The sequence below is a fragment of the Macaca fascicularis genome, chromosome 5 (genome assembly GCF_037993035.2).
Source record: "Macaca fascicularis isolate 582-1 chromosome 5, T2T-MFA8v1.1".
In the NCBI taxonomy this organism is placed as follows: domain Eukaryota; kingdom Metazoa; phylum Chordata; class Mammalia; order Primates; family Cercopithecidae; genus Macaca; species Macaca fascicularis.
The window spans coordinates 108,474,307-108,490,388 of NC_088379.1; the positions used below are offsets into that span (position 1 = coordinate 108,474,307).

Here is a 16,082-nt window from a genome sequence, read left to right on the forward strand (position 1 = left end):
GGAGCTCAGGAGAAATAGCTGGAAGGTTAGTAAATGACAGTGGTTAACTGGGCTCCTAAGCCAGTATGGCATGAAAGTTCATTGTTCAGCCTTGACTACAAACTTGATATGGTAAATGAGAAATCAAGTTCCACAGAGGATCAGACAGTAGTACGCAAAAATGTAAATTTCATAAAAACATTTTTTACAATACAGAAAAGAGGGCTCTTAAAAAATCTCATTTATAAATAGCATACAGTTTGGGAAGAGCTAGATATTGACAGTGGGATTTTAACTGAAGCATCCCAAGTAAAAGAACAATTGTCAGAAACATCTTGTATACCTGAATCATATAAAATTTTTCAAACCTGAGGCCAGAAATGAGCAAGTAGTTATAAGGTAGCACGAAATAATGCAACAGAGTAATAATTTCTAGGGACTTAAGACATTCAGCCAACTTCAATATATTTAAGTCTTTTTGTTAAGATGGTTCCTCCAGTTTTTTTTTTCTTGGAGGGGGCACTGTCATGTTTTGAAGCCACTTCCAAATACCTTTTATTTTTCCATTACAATGGGACAGCACGAGAAATCTTAATAGCCACCTTCGGGAACATTTAATATTTGTCAAACACTGCAAACACCCTTAACATGGCATCATTTCCACTTGGAAAAATTGCTTAGTGTCAGGCCACAGAATGGGATCTGGGTTCAGATTTGTTCAGCTAGCTAACACAATACTTAGGTAAATCTTTGCACCTGATTACTTTTAAATACTTGATTGGCTGAATTCTATGCCTGTATGGTTATTCAAATTAGCCAATTGTAAGATGTTAATGTATTTTAATATTCCAAGTGTAAATGTGGAAATCAATGTACTGTATTACAATTCAAAGTACTAGGAAATTATCAGTTATCAGAAATGTAATACTTAAACACATTCTCTATAGCCAAAAACAGCTATAAAAAATAGCTGTAGAGTCAAAGGATTACTGGTTGTAGTCTGTTACAAGGGAATGCTATGAACAGACTTCTGAAAATGGTTCTCAATCTTCACCATTCATCAGAATCACCTGGAGGGTGTTTTAACATAGGTGACTGGGCTCCCCGCCACAGTTTGATTCAGGACTGGGGTGGGGCCTGATAACTTACATTACAAAGAATTTCCCAAATGATGCTGAGATTGTTATCTCAAGAGACATTTTGAGAATCACCACCTTAATTTCTTCATAAACTGTATAAAATTCAAAATCGAGCTCACACGCAACATTAAGCTCAAGTGTGGATTTCATGTTAGCTGGAATTACCGAGTAAGACCAAAGTGTCTTTAAACACAGACTTTAATGGTAACAATTCCTTTAAGCTCAATTAACTTTAGCTATTACAAGTCTTATGCACATGTCACTATTAGACAATATTTAGTGACTTGCACTGGGTTCCTCATAAAAGACAAATTCACTTAAAAGTGTAATCAACAATCATTAACAGTTTTGTTATGCCAACACAAAACATGGCTAATTTGAGTTACCCCCCCTCCCCACCCAAATCACTAACACAGCATGATCAGTCCCTTTAAGTATACTTCAACTAAGCCATTTCAAAAAAAATACCAAAAAAAAAACCAAAAATAAAAAAACAAAAAAAAGTGAGTGTTTCACTACCCCTGAGACCACTAGTTAACTGTGGTTCATACTTTAAAATGTGAGTACACCCACACAAGAAAGCAAATTAATCAGCTTTAAAAAATCTGATTATCACATTGCAAACTCGCCCAGGAAAAACAAATTGTCACTTAAAATGTAAATTTACCATTAACAGGCCAACTGGACCTTAATTCTTAAGAGTTTACGCATTAAAAGATCTAGGAAATACACAGTCAAAAATGATTCTAATACTCAGTTGGGTCCTATACATGGCACTAGTAATGTCAAATTATTGGGTGGAGTGGGGGAAAGGGCAAATTCTTAGATTCTTTTGAAGATTTCATTGTACATGATTTCATGTCCAGTATCCATACATTCAAAAATGTTGGTTTTCCAGGTACTTTACTGTTCTTTTAAACCTGGAGAAGCCTCTATGGCTTATTCCCTTAGAAGCAACAAATGAAATGATGTATAAAGCATCAAGTCAAAGATAGAGAGAACTGGACACATCCACTAATTGTTACGACAATCAAAGAAGTCATCTCTGTAAATACCTAAGGGTTGTCTAAGGCTATAAAGGTCAATTTGAAAGCCAATTAGGGATCCACTGTGTTCCATAAAAGTGTTTTACACTCATGTTTGGCTTTCAAGAAGTGATATGCCTACTAAAGCTGTTATTTTGAGAGTATATGCATCTCAGAAGTAATTTTGAAAACAGAGCCAAAGAGCAGTTTTTCTTACCTTGCGGAGCAGAATGTAACTAATATTTCTCATTCATAATTTGAATCCAAAAAAGTTATGCAGTATGACATCTACCCTGAAGGAGCCATTTTAAGCAAAAGACAAAATGAAAAAATTCACTCATTGGAAAAACTGCGTAGCTGGTTTTTTTCCCAATGAAATGATTACAGAATTAACAAAGCCAGAACATCTTCAGAAGGCATGCATTTCACTTCCAGTTTAGAGAAGAACCTCAAGTCAATAAATCATGTCCAAACTACATATTAAAATGTTTATAAAAAGTAAGTTTTAACATTTATTTCTAGCTTTCCACATCTGTGTGCAGACAAGGAATAAGATTGCACATAAGTGTAAGCAGTGCAAAAATGTGGAAGTGGAGGAGTCACAGATGTGCTAGAACTTTAAGAAATAAAGCAGTGGACAAAATCAAAATAACCAGGAAACATGTAAAACTATGGGATCAGAATTAGGAAAGGTGAAGAATGGTAATGCCCTTGTTACTACAGAAGTTAAATTAGTGGCACAGATAGCACTTGTCAAACAAAAAACAATCCAATAGCATTGACTTTTATTCATTCATGTTAAGTCACCTGAAATGATATCTGTTGCATTTAAATGCTCATTAATGTAAATGGCTGAACAAATCCATTTCAATGGATACTCAATATCCCACATAGATAAGTCACTTCAACACAGCCTCATGACAACTCCCACACCAAAACAGTACTTTATTTTGCAAATTTTGACCCATTATTACTCCCATGTTATGTTTTTTTTTTTTTCAGCTGTCAAGTGTACAAGGTGAAGAGAAATTTCAGTTAGACAGGGGCTGCACCTGGAAAATAAATTTCTTAAACTCCATAAACACATTTCAAAACTGCTGGGTCCCAGAAGTCCATCTATGAACTCTAGGGCTGCCAGTATCATGTGCAGCACATTAAAGCTACACTATCCAAATAGCTTATTAATTCTGCATAAATCAGGTCAAGCAATGTGTCAACCTGTAACAGACTGTGCACTTTAACTGAACATGGCAAAATATCCACTCTTTCGAACTTTACATCATCATTTGATGTCAAACAATGAAGCAAATCCCAACAGTATATACAAAAAACAGCTTTGCATTTACAAAAGATTGTTTCCCATACTGATTAATCCAGGCAGCTAACTCATTGGTTTATGCAACTTTATTGAAGAAAAATAAATCAATTACTAGCAGAGCTATTAGTTGATCACTCATCCATTGACAACTTGCATCATTTATTCAGTGCTATATTAAACAGTGTATTGGAAGATAGATTAACTAATAGCTCCAAGCCTCCTAACAATTTAAATGAAAATTACAAAATGTTTGAGACCCTATTTTGGAATACAAAGGGTGTTTGACTTCCAATTTCCATTCTCTGTAGAACAAGAACAGGTCATTCCTTTATTGACATGCATAAAATACATCACATTTTCTGTTCTGCTGATGCTATAAATTCAATACCAATTCTCCAGCCACATCAGTTATGAGCATAAAGTATATCATGTAACCTCAAATCTCTAACAGTGGAAGGCTTAAACAAGAATGGATGCTGCTAGAATAATGCTGTATCCTTTGATGTGACAACTGAGCATCCATCTCCCTCCCCCTCAGATGATTTCTTCAGCATGTTAGAGCAGTGAGGAATGGTTTTAGTCTCATAACCAAGTTAGAGTGAAGACATTGGCCACATAATACACATGCTCCATTTTTTTTTTTTTTAATTCTGAGTCTTGGGCAACTGTTCTCTTGTAACTACTTTACAGTTTCTAAAAGCAGTTATTGTCCAAAGCTGGAAGAACTTAAGTCTTCTCAGATGAGCATGTGAATGAATGGAGGGAGGTAAACAAAAAATAAAATTAAAAAAGATGAGGTCTGACAGGGGAGCAGCCGGATAAGAAAATCAAAAAAGGAACAGTAATTTAAAGTTTATTCCAGCTATAATGCAGGTTATTCTGACTTTAAGGTAGCATCACATGGCATACTTCTGAGTCCATTCCCGAGATATTCTGTTGTACCTGTAAATAAAGATGTTATTTTTAAAAGTTAAAATAAAGTGAAAGAATTCCTAATACTTTAAACGGAAAGGAAAGATTTCCATTTTATCATCTTCAGACCCATCATGAAGTCATCTCTAATGACTATGATTAGAATAAAAGCCAACAAGGGAGAAATAGCATTGGTACTCAAAGCAATGTGGGAAATGAGAGCCTGATGCTCTGAAAGCAGTATTTTAATACAACTAAGAAAGCAGCACTGAAAATTGGGAGGCTGACAAAAATCAAAAGACCCTTTCTCTCTACTACCGAGCTCATGAAAAAATTTTTACAGTTCATTATGGACAAATGTTAAAATAGTATACACATTGTATCTATCCACAGAAATTTCCACCAAAGCCAGAACCAGGCTTTTAGTAAAACAATTTTATTTGAATCCTGGAGTTTGAGAAATTACTTTCTCCTGGATATTGTAAGAATAAATGGCTTTGGGACTTAGGTAGAGGCAGAAGGGGAAGATGACACTGGGCAGAATGACAAAGGGCAGTAATTTCCAAAATGGGTGTGTGAGTGGTTGTGCTCATCAGAATCATGTGTTACTTTTAATAAGTGTGGTAACTGAGGCTAATAAGCACCACCGAGACCTGTTGAGTACAACAAGGGCATCTTTGTTTAAAAAGATCAACAGGTAATTCACACACAAGCAAGGTTATTACTCAGGAAGACTACTAACATTGATAAATACTATCAGCTTCCCACTGGATTATATTCATGCCACAGACTACTTACCCCAACAAAAAATAGTGATAACCTTAAGAAATGAATATATATATATATATATATGCACAGGAAAATTTTTATATTTATAGTTTAAATATTAGCTAGCTTTATTTCAAACCAAGAACCAAAATGGTCCAAAAACTTTCCTAAACTTTTAAAAAAGTTATCTACCAATTCATTGTCATCTCCTAAGGATACTCTCTCAAAAAGCCAGCAGTTTAAAACAAAGGCTTTATTTAGCATACAGGGAGCCACAAAGTACAGTTGACGCTAATGCATGCTTGTCAGTAATGAACACTTAGTTTAGATGCTTAGGCTTAAAAGTGTTTTTCCCTTATATACTATCTCCTGGCAAAATTTGAACTAAACCACCACATTCTGTATAGGATTGGTACAAAGTCTTAAGCTAGAATTTAAACACCATGGTAGTTTGAAAGAAAAAGATACTACATAAATTCCCATTTCTTACTAGTGCTATATAACTGCTTTGCCATGCAATACTTTCAAGCAATAACGACTACCAGATATTTACTTTCACGTTAAACAGAGATCAAGCAGTTAAATGTACAGTTTTCAGAAGACTACCACATCTGTTACCTTTTGTTAGTTAATACAGTGCCTTAATGCATGCAGCACTCAAGTGCTGGCAGTACCATGAATAAGCGCACCATAAGAGTGCAGATCCTCTTACCCTACAACATAGCGTATTTCTCTGTCCACTCTCTTGCTAACCTATTGTACCTAATTGAACAAGTACACTTAGCATTAATTATAACATATGAAAGTTATAATGGTTAAGTTGAACATAAGTATTATTCAAATATTTGAGAAATTTAGACCAAATTTTTACAACAGTACTAACATTTTTTGGAAAAACATGCTTAGGGTAAAGAAAAATTTGCTTTCTTTCCCAAAATTTGAGAAATAAAGTGATACTGTAACACGCTAGGAAAAAAAAAAAAAAAAAAAAAAAAAAAACACTTTAGAGGGGAGCATTCACTGTCACGTAAACTAAAGCCTAGTTTTTTTCAAAAACCACATTTTAATAACTTTCTGCATATTTTAACTGTTATCTTACTAAATATCAAGTCTTCTTGCCATTGTCACAAGCAAAGTATAAGCCTAACTCATTAAGTAAAACCACTTTTATAATAACTTTTAAACATACTTACTTATCTCTGTCTGTTTTATAGATCCGTGCAATCTCTGGCACTAGGGGGTCATCTGGGTTTGGATCACATAGCAGTGAACAAATGGATAAAAGAACTGCAAGAAAACAAAAATGTCTGTTACCCAGTTTCAGGAGTTTGGATAAATAAATCTTTCTAAACGGTGTATTACAAACCTCAATCCTCAAAAGACTTATTAGTTTGTATCTCTATCTCAATGAGACATAGTTTTACAAAGATTTTGTTTCATAGACGACAAGCTCCTGGTAAGCAAGAAGTGCTAAAAACAAGGTTTTGTGGCATCAGATTCACTGCTGACTAGCCATAAAAATAGTTTAAGATAGGCAACTGATGCCATATTTATATATATATATATTTTAAATAGGCATAAATGATATTAGAACTTAGGGGTTTGTTGGTACTCTGTGTGGGTGGGTGTGGGGGGACTTTAGCAAGAATATGCAGGTAACACTCATGCCACATTCACAGCTGTTAGGAATGACGAAAAATCCATTCTTTGCCATTGTCTTGGGAATTTCTGAGAAAAACCTTCAAGTACTCCACTAAATGTTTTGTCTCCTTGAACTTGTAAGCAAGAAACTATATTCCCAAGAGTACTAGTTAAATACAACAATGCCAAAATCTCTTTAGTACTAAGTGAGTCACCAGCTCTAGTTCTTACCTTAACCAGTTCAACATACTGATGTATAAGATGTCAAGCATTAAGAAATATAGACTGCATTCACTTTGAGTGCCTGTTAGTGCCAGTCACCATATATGGTGCTGTTATAAAATGTTAAGATATAAACGCTTGAAATGGTTCTGACCGATTTTTTTTTAAAAAAGCAATAGTATAAAAAAGACAACACTGTCACATAAATATTTACTGACTATAGCAAATTTAATTTCAAACCCAGATACAGCAGAACAAATATAAAATTATCTAACATAGGAGACCTGGCTATATAATAACTCACAGAAAAAAGGTAGCTTCAGTTGTGAATAACTGCTAGTTTAATAAGTTAGCAAAGTATGGCTGCCAAAAAAGCAAGTTGTTTTAATGACAAAACAATACCAATTCAATCTGCCTTTACAGAAACAGTTTTCAGTGTTACAGTACATTCCCAGCAGTAGAAAAACTTGGAAGCTGATATTCAGGTACGGAACATGGTTTGAAAAGAAACTGGAAAGCATCCAAGAGGGTGAAAAACAGGTTTAAAATTTTAAGAACACTTGAATTATGGCAGCATTTGCCCAAGTTGTTTCTTTTTCTCCCTTAAATGATTCTACTCAATAAAGTTTGGGAAATGCTGCTGCTACAGAGTAGTCCCTCCATGAGATTCAAGTGCAGTATATAAGCAGATTAAACTTTTATACAATGCTTTGCCTTTTGAAAAAGCTGTTTTGTACTTACTGAACTCATAAAATCATAAAACAATTAATGGTGAAATACTATTAATTATTACAACTCCACCTAGGATATTCATGCAAAGACTGGACAGCCTGTTACATATAACGGATGCCTATTAAAAGTAGGAGACCAGAATTGAGCTACAGATCTAAGATTATACAACTTTAGACTGTCATTAGGTAGAAACAACCTATCATGGTTACATAACACATTACTAAAGATTTGTGTAAAAATTAACCCAGGAAAGCAAAATCAGATTTTTCCTAGAGTGGAAACCTCAGGATTCAAAAGCTCTATTAAGTTTAGGTATATTATACCATTCTTGGTAAAAAGGCAACAAGTTAGTGTGAGACGTCCAAGTGGTTTGGGATTGAAAAATACAGAAGTCAATTAAAACAAATTTTGCTATTATAAGATGAGATGAAGGTAACTCATTAGGCAAATAATGCCTACCCACCCCAATTCGAATTTTAACAACTTCTTACAAAGTATCTTTAATCACCACCACCTAGAAGAACAAAAATGATAAAAATAACTTTATTGCTTCCCCATCTCTTACCAAAAAGCTGGCATAATAAAAATACTCAGATAAGTAGATCTAAGAATGAAATTTTATTAGAAAATGAGAACAATTTAAGACTATTTCACTAGAAGTATTTTTACCTTTAGAAATTGTTAAAGCAGGCGACCACTGTGATCTTAGAATATCGAGACAAATGCTGCCATTACTGTTAATATTTGGATGATAAATTCTTGTTGTAAATGCAACCTAAAACAAAAACTTTTAAGTATTTTATTCAAATAAAAACAAACATCTTTTAAAGCAAAACTTAAAATAATCAAGTCACAATGTTAAAAATGTCATCCATTAGCATACAAGTTCTAAATATCATAGAAACTGGTTTTTACAATCTGACCATAACCCCCCTGCCTCCTCTCTTTAAAATAGAAACCTGAACTTTTGGATAAAAATTTCATTACTCATGTGATGTAAAGTTCTAAAGGCTACTTTGGCCCTACCACGTCATGAATCAAAGGGCAATTTAAATGTATTTAACACATTCATTTAAAACAGCCCTAACTTTTGGATGTAACCAAAATTTGTAGACCATTTCATTTAAAGTTTCATTAAGTTACACAGGTACGCATGAGTCTTCATTTCCACCGTACATAAAACAGAAACTTGAATCACAAAAATGGAAACCATCACAAATTGCACCTGTAACGTTACTAAAGACTGTTATAGTGACATGTTTATGACCTTTGTATATTACCTTCTCTAATTACTCATACAGGTTGAATTTATGTTAATGACTGAAAGTCAAGGATAATATGCTTTTAATACTTATAAACCAATCAACTCAGTGCACTAAGCAACTCCAAGTTTTCATAAATTTATACTTACGTATACAAAACTATAAGCATAATAAGCATATGTTGTAACAATACATGCAAATATAAATTGAAGTTGGACATTTGATGCCTACAAGACGACAAAAGCCCAAAATCAGAATCTGTGTAACAATAATACAGATGAGGGGGGAGCTTCCACATGGTCTGAATCTTGCAACATTAAGGAAAAGGCAAACCTTATCCCTATTTACAAAGTTCAAACTGAGGTCTAGCTCTTTAAACCAAAGTTTAAGAGTCAGCATCTATACCTCAGTGCCTCAATTCAACATATATATTCAGCCTAGGCAGAACCCTATCGTCCAAGAATGCTCTATTCCTTTGAAATAAACCATAAATCTATACTAACAGATTGTGAGGGAAAATACTTGCCTTAGGTGGTTTGAAGGGGTAGTCTGTAGGAAAATGAATTGTCAAAAAGAATACACCGCCTTGATATGGGCTGTCATTCTGTAAAAAGAAAAGTATGCTTAACTGAAATTTAAAATATTATTGCTAAATATTCTGTAACGTTTGTTTCCAAGCATTTCTCTAATAATGAACCAAAATCACTTATTTACACTGTAATAAACAGTCCATGAAAATTCAGTCTATAGTAATAGAAAAAAAAAAAAAACACTTAAAACTTACACAGGTCACCAAAATGATTTTTTAAAAAGTTATCAAGAAACACAAGTATTCTAGATCTCAATTCTCAGAGGAAAAAGTACACATAGCAATAAAGCCTGCATCATCACCTTTCAGAATAATCTGTAAATAAAATTTTACATGTGTAGATTATTTCTTCCAATAGTCAAATGTGTACAAATGGCTTTACAACAGTCCATTCTGCCCACTGGCAAACCAAATGTAAGCTATCCCAGGTAACTAACACACACCACCTTCAAGAGGAGAACAGAGAAAAGCCTAAGCTTCTCATTTTTCATCAATACCAGAAAATACATTGTCCCTATTTTATGCATGAGAAAAATGAGGCTTAAAGAACTTAGTCTAGTGTACAAATGGTAAATGATAGAACCAAGATTCAAACACAATTCTTTTGAAGACCACTTAATGACCAGATACTGACCTACTTGGGAATTTGAAGCTAAAATGTGGAATGCCTAACTGCCTCTGAGTATGCAAAGAACCAATCCAAAGACATGTTTTAAAACTTACATGAACTGGGTTTTTACCAACACTCACTCCCCTCTATTAGAAAGGCTTTGTATGTACAGCTATATGAGCCTTTCACTATGCCCATCCTGGATGTCAAGCACATAAAAAACAGGCCTGACACTAACACAGCTCATCTAATTCCTACCCTTCTGTAAAATAATTAAACATTAATTCAATTAATCTAACCCCTTGCTATACACTGTATATGTGTAAGGGATCCAAAGAGCATTTTTTTAATCTTTATGAGCTTAAACTCTGATAGACATGTAAAGTAACTGCAATGAAATATTATAGGTATCATGAAATATGAACAAGGGACATGTGGAGCTCAAAGAAGAAAGGTCAATTAATTAATGAAGAATCAGGTTCAAAGAAATACACAACTAGTAAATGGAAGAGCTTTTGTTTGTTTGTCTGAGACGGAGTCTCACTCTGTCGCCCAGGTTTAAGTACAGTGGCGCAATCTCGGCTCACTGAAACCTCTGCCTCCTGGGTTCAAGCAACTCTCCTACCTTAGTCTCCCTAGTAGCTGGGATTACAGGCATGCATCACCACACCCAGCTAATTTTTGTCTTTTTAGTAGAGACTGGGTTTCACCGTGTTGACCAGGCTGGTCTTGTGGCCTCCTGATCTTGTGATCCACCTGTCTCGGCCTCCCAAAATGTGGCGATTATAGGCATGAGCCACCATGCCCAGCCAGAGCTTCTATTTAAATTGAGTCCTCCTCCAACTCCCAAGTTTTCCCTTCTTTTTCTTGGTGGGGGTGGCGGGGGGGAATGGGAACGGGACGGGGGACAAACAAGACACAGATTATTGTCTTGCTGTGTTTGTGTTGCCCAAGCTTGAGTAAAATGGCACAACCTCAGCTCACTGCAAGCTCCGCCTCCCAGGTTCAAGAGACTCTTCTGCCTCAGCCACCTCGGTAGCTTGGATTACAGGTGCACCAACATGCCCAGCTAATTTTTTATTTTTAGTAGAGATGCGGTTTCACCATGTTGGCTGAACTCTAACCCCTGACCCCAGGTGATCTGCCTGCCTCAGCCTCCCAAAGTGCTGGGATTACAGGTATAAGCCACCGTGCCCAGCCCCTTTTCATATTTTCTGTAAAATATGGAACTAGAAAACCACTCCAGTCACTTAGAATGTGACCTGAGTTTATTAGATTAACGTATCTTTGTTAAATACAGTTTATTAACTTTGAATAGATGCTTCAAATAGCATATAGTTTCACCTGATCTGATACTATACAAGACAGTTTTTTTCTGTGTAAAATTAACAACTTAAGGGAATCTCAAAGTTTTTTTTTTTTTTTTTTGAGACAGGGTCTTGCTCTGTCGCCCAGGCTGGAGTGCAGTGGCACAATCTTGGCTCACTGCAATCCTCTGCCTCCTGGGATCAGGTGATTCTCCCACCTCAGCCTCCTGAGTAGCTGGAACTACAGGAGTGAGCCAGCACAGTCAGCTAATTGTTTTTGTCTTTTTAGTAGAGATGGAATTTTTTTTGTCTTTTTAGTTGAGGATGGTCTCAAACTGCTGAGCTCCAGTGATCCACCCACCTTGGCCTCCCAAAGTTTTGGGATTACAGTTGTGAGCCACCACCCCTGGCCCCAAACACTGAAGTTTTAATAACCCAATTCCAGAAGTTCTTTGTAAGCTTTCATTTCAATTTTCATAAAATCAAATGCTGTCTACGATGCTTCTGAAATAAAGGCAATCTGCTGATGGGATTTAGGCAAAGCCAAATTTCATTTTGTTTGTTCAAAGAAAGAACTTTATAAAGAAGGCAAAATATTTCAATGTTACAATTTAACACTAAAGTTCTGCCATACCAAAGAGGAAGAACTACAAGGTTCAGAGATAATGAAACTAGGCCATATAAAAAAATGAGACCCTATGATATTTAAATTCTATTATGGATCAGCAGCAAACTACACCAAAAGAAACAAAACCCCGAAGAATAAGGAACACTGTGATCAGCAAATCGACTAAAATCTTACAAGTCCAGAATTTATATTAGATTTCTTCAGAAACCTTCTACCTGTTTTGCTCTCATCAGGGCAAAGTTGCTTCCTCACAGTGCCTCAGCTCTTCCGTGGCAATAAAATGTTGGTATTCTTTTTTTTTTTTTCTTTTTTTTTCTAAAGTGGTGCTGTCGCCCAGGCTGGAGTGCAGTGGCGTGATCTTGGTTCACTGCAACCTCCACCTCCCAGGTTCAAGTAAATTCACAGGCCTCAGCCTCCAAAGAAGCTGGGATTACAGGCATGCACCACTACACCCAGCTAAAAATGTTGGTATTCTTATAGGTTGATTTTCCACTCTTAACTGCTGACCCATAACAATTTGAGTTGCAAAATACATCTCTGGTGCAGTTATTCACTCCAGGGCATATATTCAAATGCCTACTAGTATTTCTACTTGGATATCTCATCTCATGTGTCCAAAACAAACTCCTTGTCTCCTCAATTCCTTTTTTCCTGTTTATTAATAGCAAGCCATAACTGAAAGCCACAAACCAGGATCTCATCATCGACTTCTTCCTCTCTCATCTCATCAGAGTCAAGATAGTTATCAAATAAGATCTTTAAAATTTCTTGACCTTGCCTCTCCTTTATGCCACTGTCACTACTATCTTAGTTCACGATGTCATCTTCAGCCTAGATTATGGCAATAGCTTACTAATGATTATCCCTCCATCCTAATGATAAAGTGGTCTTTTAAAAATGTTTCTCCCCTGCTAGAAATCTACCATAGTTTTTAAGATATAACTCCAACTCCTAAGTACATACGGTGCTTTATGATCTGGGTGCCCATCAATCTAGTTTCATCTTGTTTCTTCTATAGAACATGCTCTCTACTACACATAAAATATTACAGGGATAACACATCTTTTCCTCTCCCCTACTTGGAATATTCTTCCTTATAATATAGCCCTTCCTTTGTCTTATCTGCTCCCTACCCTTCTTTTATACCTCTTTAAGCACATAGTTACCATTACCCACCCATACATCTAACATTTACTTATATTTCTCTTTTATTAGACTACAAAGCTCCTGAATGAGTAAGGTAAAGATGGAAAAAGTCTTCAGGTATCAGTAACCTATGTGGGAAATGACATAATACACTTGAAATGAAAGTTGAAAAAATAACCCTTATGGACCAAATAAAATAGTATCTATAGGCCAATTATTTTAATTCAGATAGTTTTTCTGGTTGATTATGCTAAGGCTGCCAAAGGTTACATTTTTCAGCTACTTTCACATTTTTTGCAGGTACTCTCTTCTACATCTCTGTCATAGATTAGGTGGAAGTTATTGTTCTCTAAATCTATCTTTTTCTGCCAACTGCATTTCCAATAAAAAAAAAATTAAGCAAGTAAATATCAGAGGCAATAGGTAAAGAAGTCAATGTCTTCTAATTGCATCAATTCTTGTTGGAAACTAACCATAACATAGTAATGTCTAACTGCATCAATTCTTGTTGGAAACTAACCGTAACATAGTACCCCCGGCTCCCACCCCAAAAAAAACCATACACACAAAAAACTAGCAATGTTGTCATTTCTTTCAAAGGTTTAGTTTTTAGTCAATAGTTGTGCTTCCGAAGTAGTTTACCTTCAGAAAGAATAAGCCAGTACATTTGATTATTAAAACCAAGCAATTTTGCTATATAACTAAAAGATCTAAAGGATTTCCCAACAATTCACTAAAACCAAAGTTACTCTATTGAAACTTAAAATTAGATGGTATATTCACTAGAAAGTCAGGAATCTTCAGTTCTGTGGCACTGGCACCACTTTAAGGGACCTAAGTAGTAGTCCAAAGCAAAAGTGACGTTGTTAACTGTCTAGTTCTCCCACTAAATCTGTAATTTACGGGTTGCTTTGGGTCTCAATTGCTTGCTACACAGAGTAACCACACTCACAAAATAAGCTACTATTTATCTTATACAGTGATGCTTTGTCACAAAGAAGTATTCAGAAGCCAAAAGAACAAAATGAGTTGTTTCATTGGTGCATTCCACCGTAAGCATATAGTTAACTATTTAAAGCTGGCATCTAAATTATGTGCTTACTTATGTACAAGACAATACCCATACTTTGGGTGGATTTTTATAACCTTTGACTCCTTCTTGAAATTACCCAGCCAACAGTGAGAACTAACCTTTTTAACTGAAAACGTATTTCAGCGAGTACTGCTACCAAAGTAAAACCCAGTAGTTGCGGTTGATCACGTTAATATTTAAATAGTTCTGAAAATCACATGCTTCTGTTTGTAAAAGCAGAAAGCTGCTAGTCATTATATTAAAAGAATTCAGCAAGGAACAGCCATCATCTGATATATTTAAAAAATGAAAAAAGGTAAATGTTTTCTGAAAATAAAAGCAAATTAAACTGCTAAAAAAAAATCTGTCAGAATAAGCAACATCATTCTCTAAAAAAATTACTACCATACACTCATTTTTCATGTTTCCTTTTGATTGTCTATAGGTATGCTCCTTGCCTTTTGGGAAAAACTAGTGTGTTGTTCAAAACAACAAAGTCTAAACTGTCAAGTAGAAAAACCAACTAGTTTTAAGGAGTTGGTTTATTCTGCACACCATCCAATTACAAGTCTTAATTACCAACGCTTCTGTGCTAAGTATTGACAGTTTTTACAATCAAACTATCAACTACCCCCTGAATCAAAGATGAGCTTTATTTTAAGGCATTTTATTGAATTCTTTGAAAATTGGTAATCCAAAATGGGAAAATTCTAGAGGTTGCAAAAGCAACTGTTTTACAAAACACTAGGTAGATAACATGGAATTGACCTAGTAGGCATTGTGGTAAACACATATCCCATCTAAAAAAGGGAGGCAGCTGTCATTCCATCCCAAGTCATTACTGCTTATGGAATGTGGGCCTACTCAGAAGGCTTTTATTTGAAGACTGCCAACTTTCAAAAACACTGTGTGGGCCAAACTGGGTAAGTCGACATTTAACTGCGTGTATTAAAATTACACAATTTTGCTACCAAATTAGATAAAAGTACTTTTAAAACAAAATAATATTTATAACAGTAAAAGTCGTCCTCTAATAACGAAACGTAAAATCCCAGCTTTGTAGTTTATTAAAACGATCCAGGACATTTAAGTATTAAACTTAGTATTTGTACCCCTGCCATGTCTTACTTTGATTTAGTTTCTCTCCCTTTAGGGCACTAACATTTCAATTACTCTAAATTAATCCTCCCTGCTATGATTTCCCATTAATTTCTCCTACTCAGCACTTCATTCACCAGTCACTTATTTTCCATCTTATCACACTTTGGCACTTGTTTAGGTATCTGTCTCCTCTAGTACAGTGTAAGTTCCCTATAAGATTGACAGGGATGTCTGTTATGTTCATTTGTATCCTTATTACCTGGCACACAGTATGTACTCACATTTGAGACAGAAAAATGACTAAAGTTAGAATCAGAATTACTAAATAATGTTGATTCAACCCATCTACTAACTCTAAGAGCATTTATTCCTTTAGAATTATAAATATTACTGACCACTGTCTCATCTAGTACATTATTGCTCTTTATGTTACTTATAAAACCACCAAAAAGGGAAGAAAATTTTCAGTAAGATACACAAGTAACTTAGAAAACAAATCTTTAAGCTCCTTACCAAGTTTAAAAAAAAAAAAAAAAAGAAGTTAAGTATTTGTGTAAGATACAGTCTTACCCCAGGATGTTTTAGTGCGCTCTAATTCTCTGAAATTCTTAGATGGTATCCATAATTCTGA

General features: G+C 35.1%; 1 protein-coding gene across 12 annotated transcripts in view; it reads right to left on the reverse strand.

Annotated features, from left to right (window-relative positions):
• Positions 1-2,906: 2,906 nt before the first annotated feature.
• UBE2D3 (ubiquitin conjugating enzyme E2 D3) overlaps positions 2,907-16,082 on the reverse strand; it is a 32,400-nt gene continuing 19,224 nt past the window's right edge. For 6 of the 12 annotated variants that reach the window (XM_015450543.4, XM_015450544.4, XM_015450545.4 and 3 more), the window contains exons 5-9: positions 9,525-9,602; positions 8,406-8,511; positions 6,335-6,428; positions 5,854-5,903; positions 2,907-4,403 (exon numbers count right to left, since the gene is read on the reverse strand). In XM_015450543.4, the coding sequence (XP_015306029.1) occupies positions 5,855-5,903; positions 6,335-6,428; positions 8,406-8,511; positions 9,525-9,602 (327 nt within the window). In that variant the 3' untranslated portion in view covers positions 2,907-4,403; position 5,854. The remainder of the gene's footprint in view (positions 4,404-5,853; positions 5,904-6,334; positions 6,429-8,405; positions 8,512-9,524; positions 9,603-16,082) is intronic. The other 6 variants (XM_015450548.3, XM_074040249.1, XM_045393378.2 and 3 more) reach the window with 1 other exon arrangement.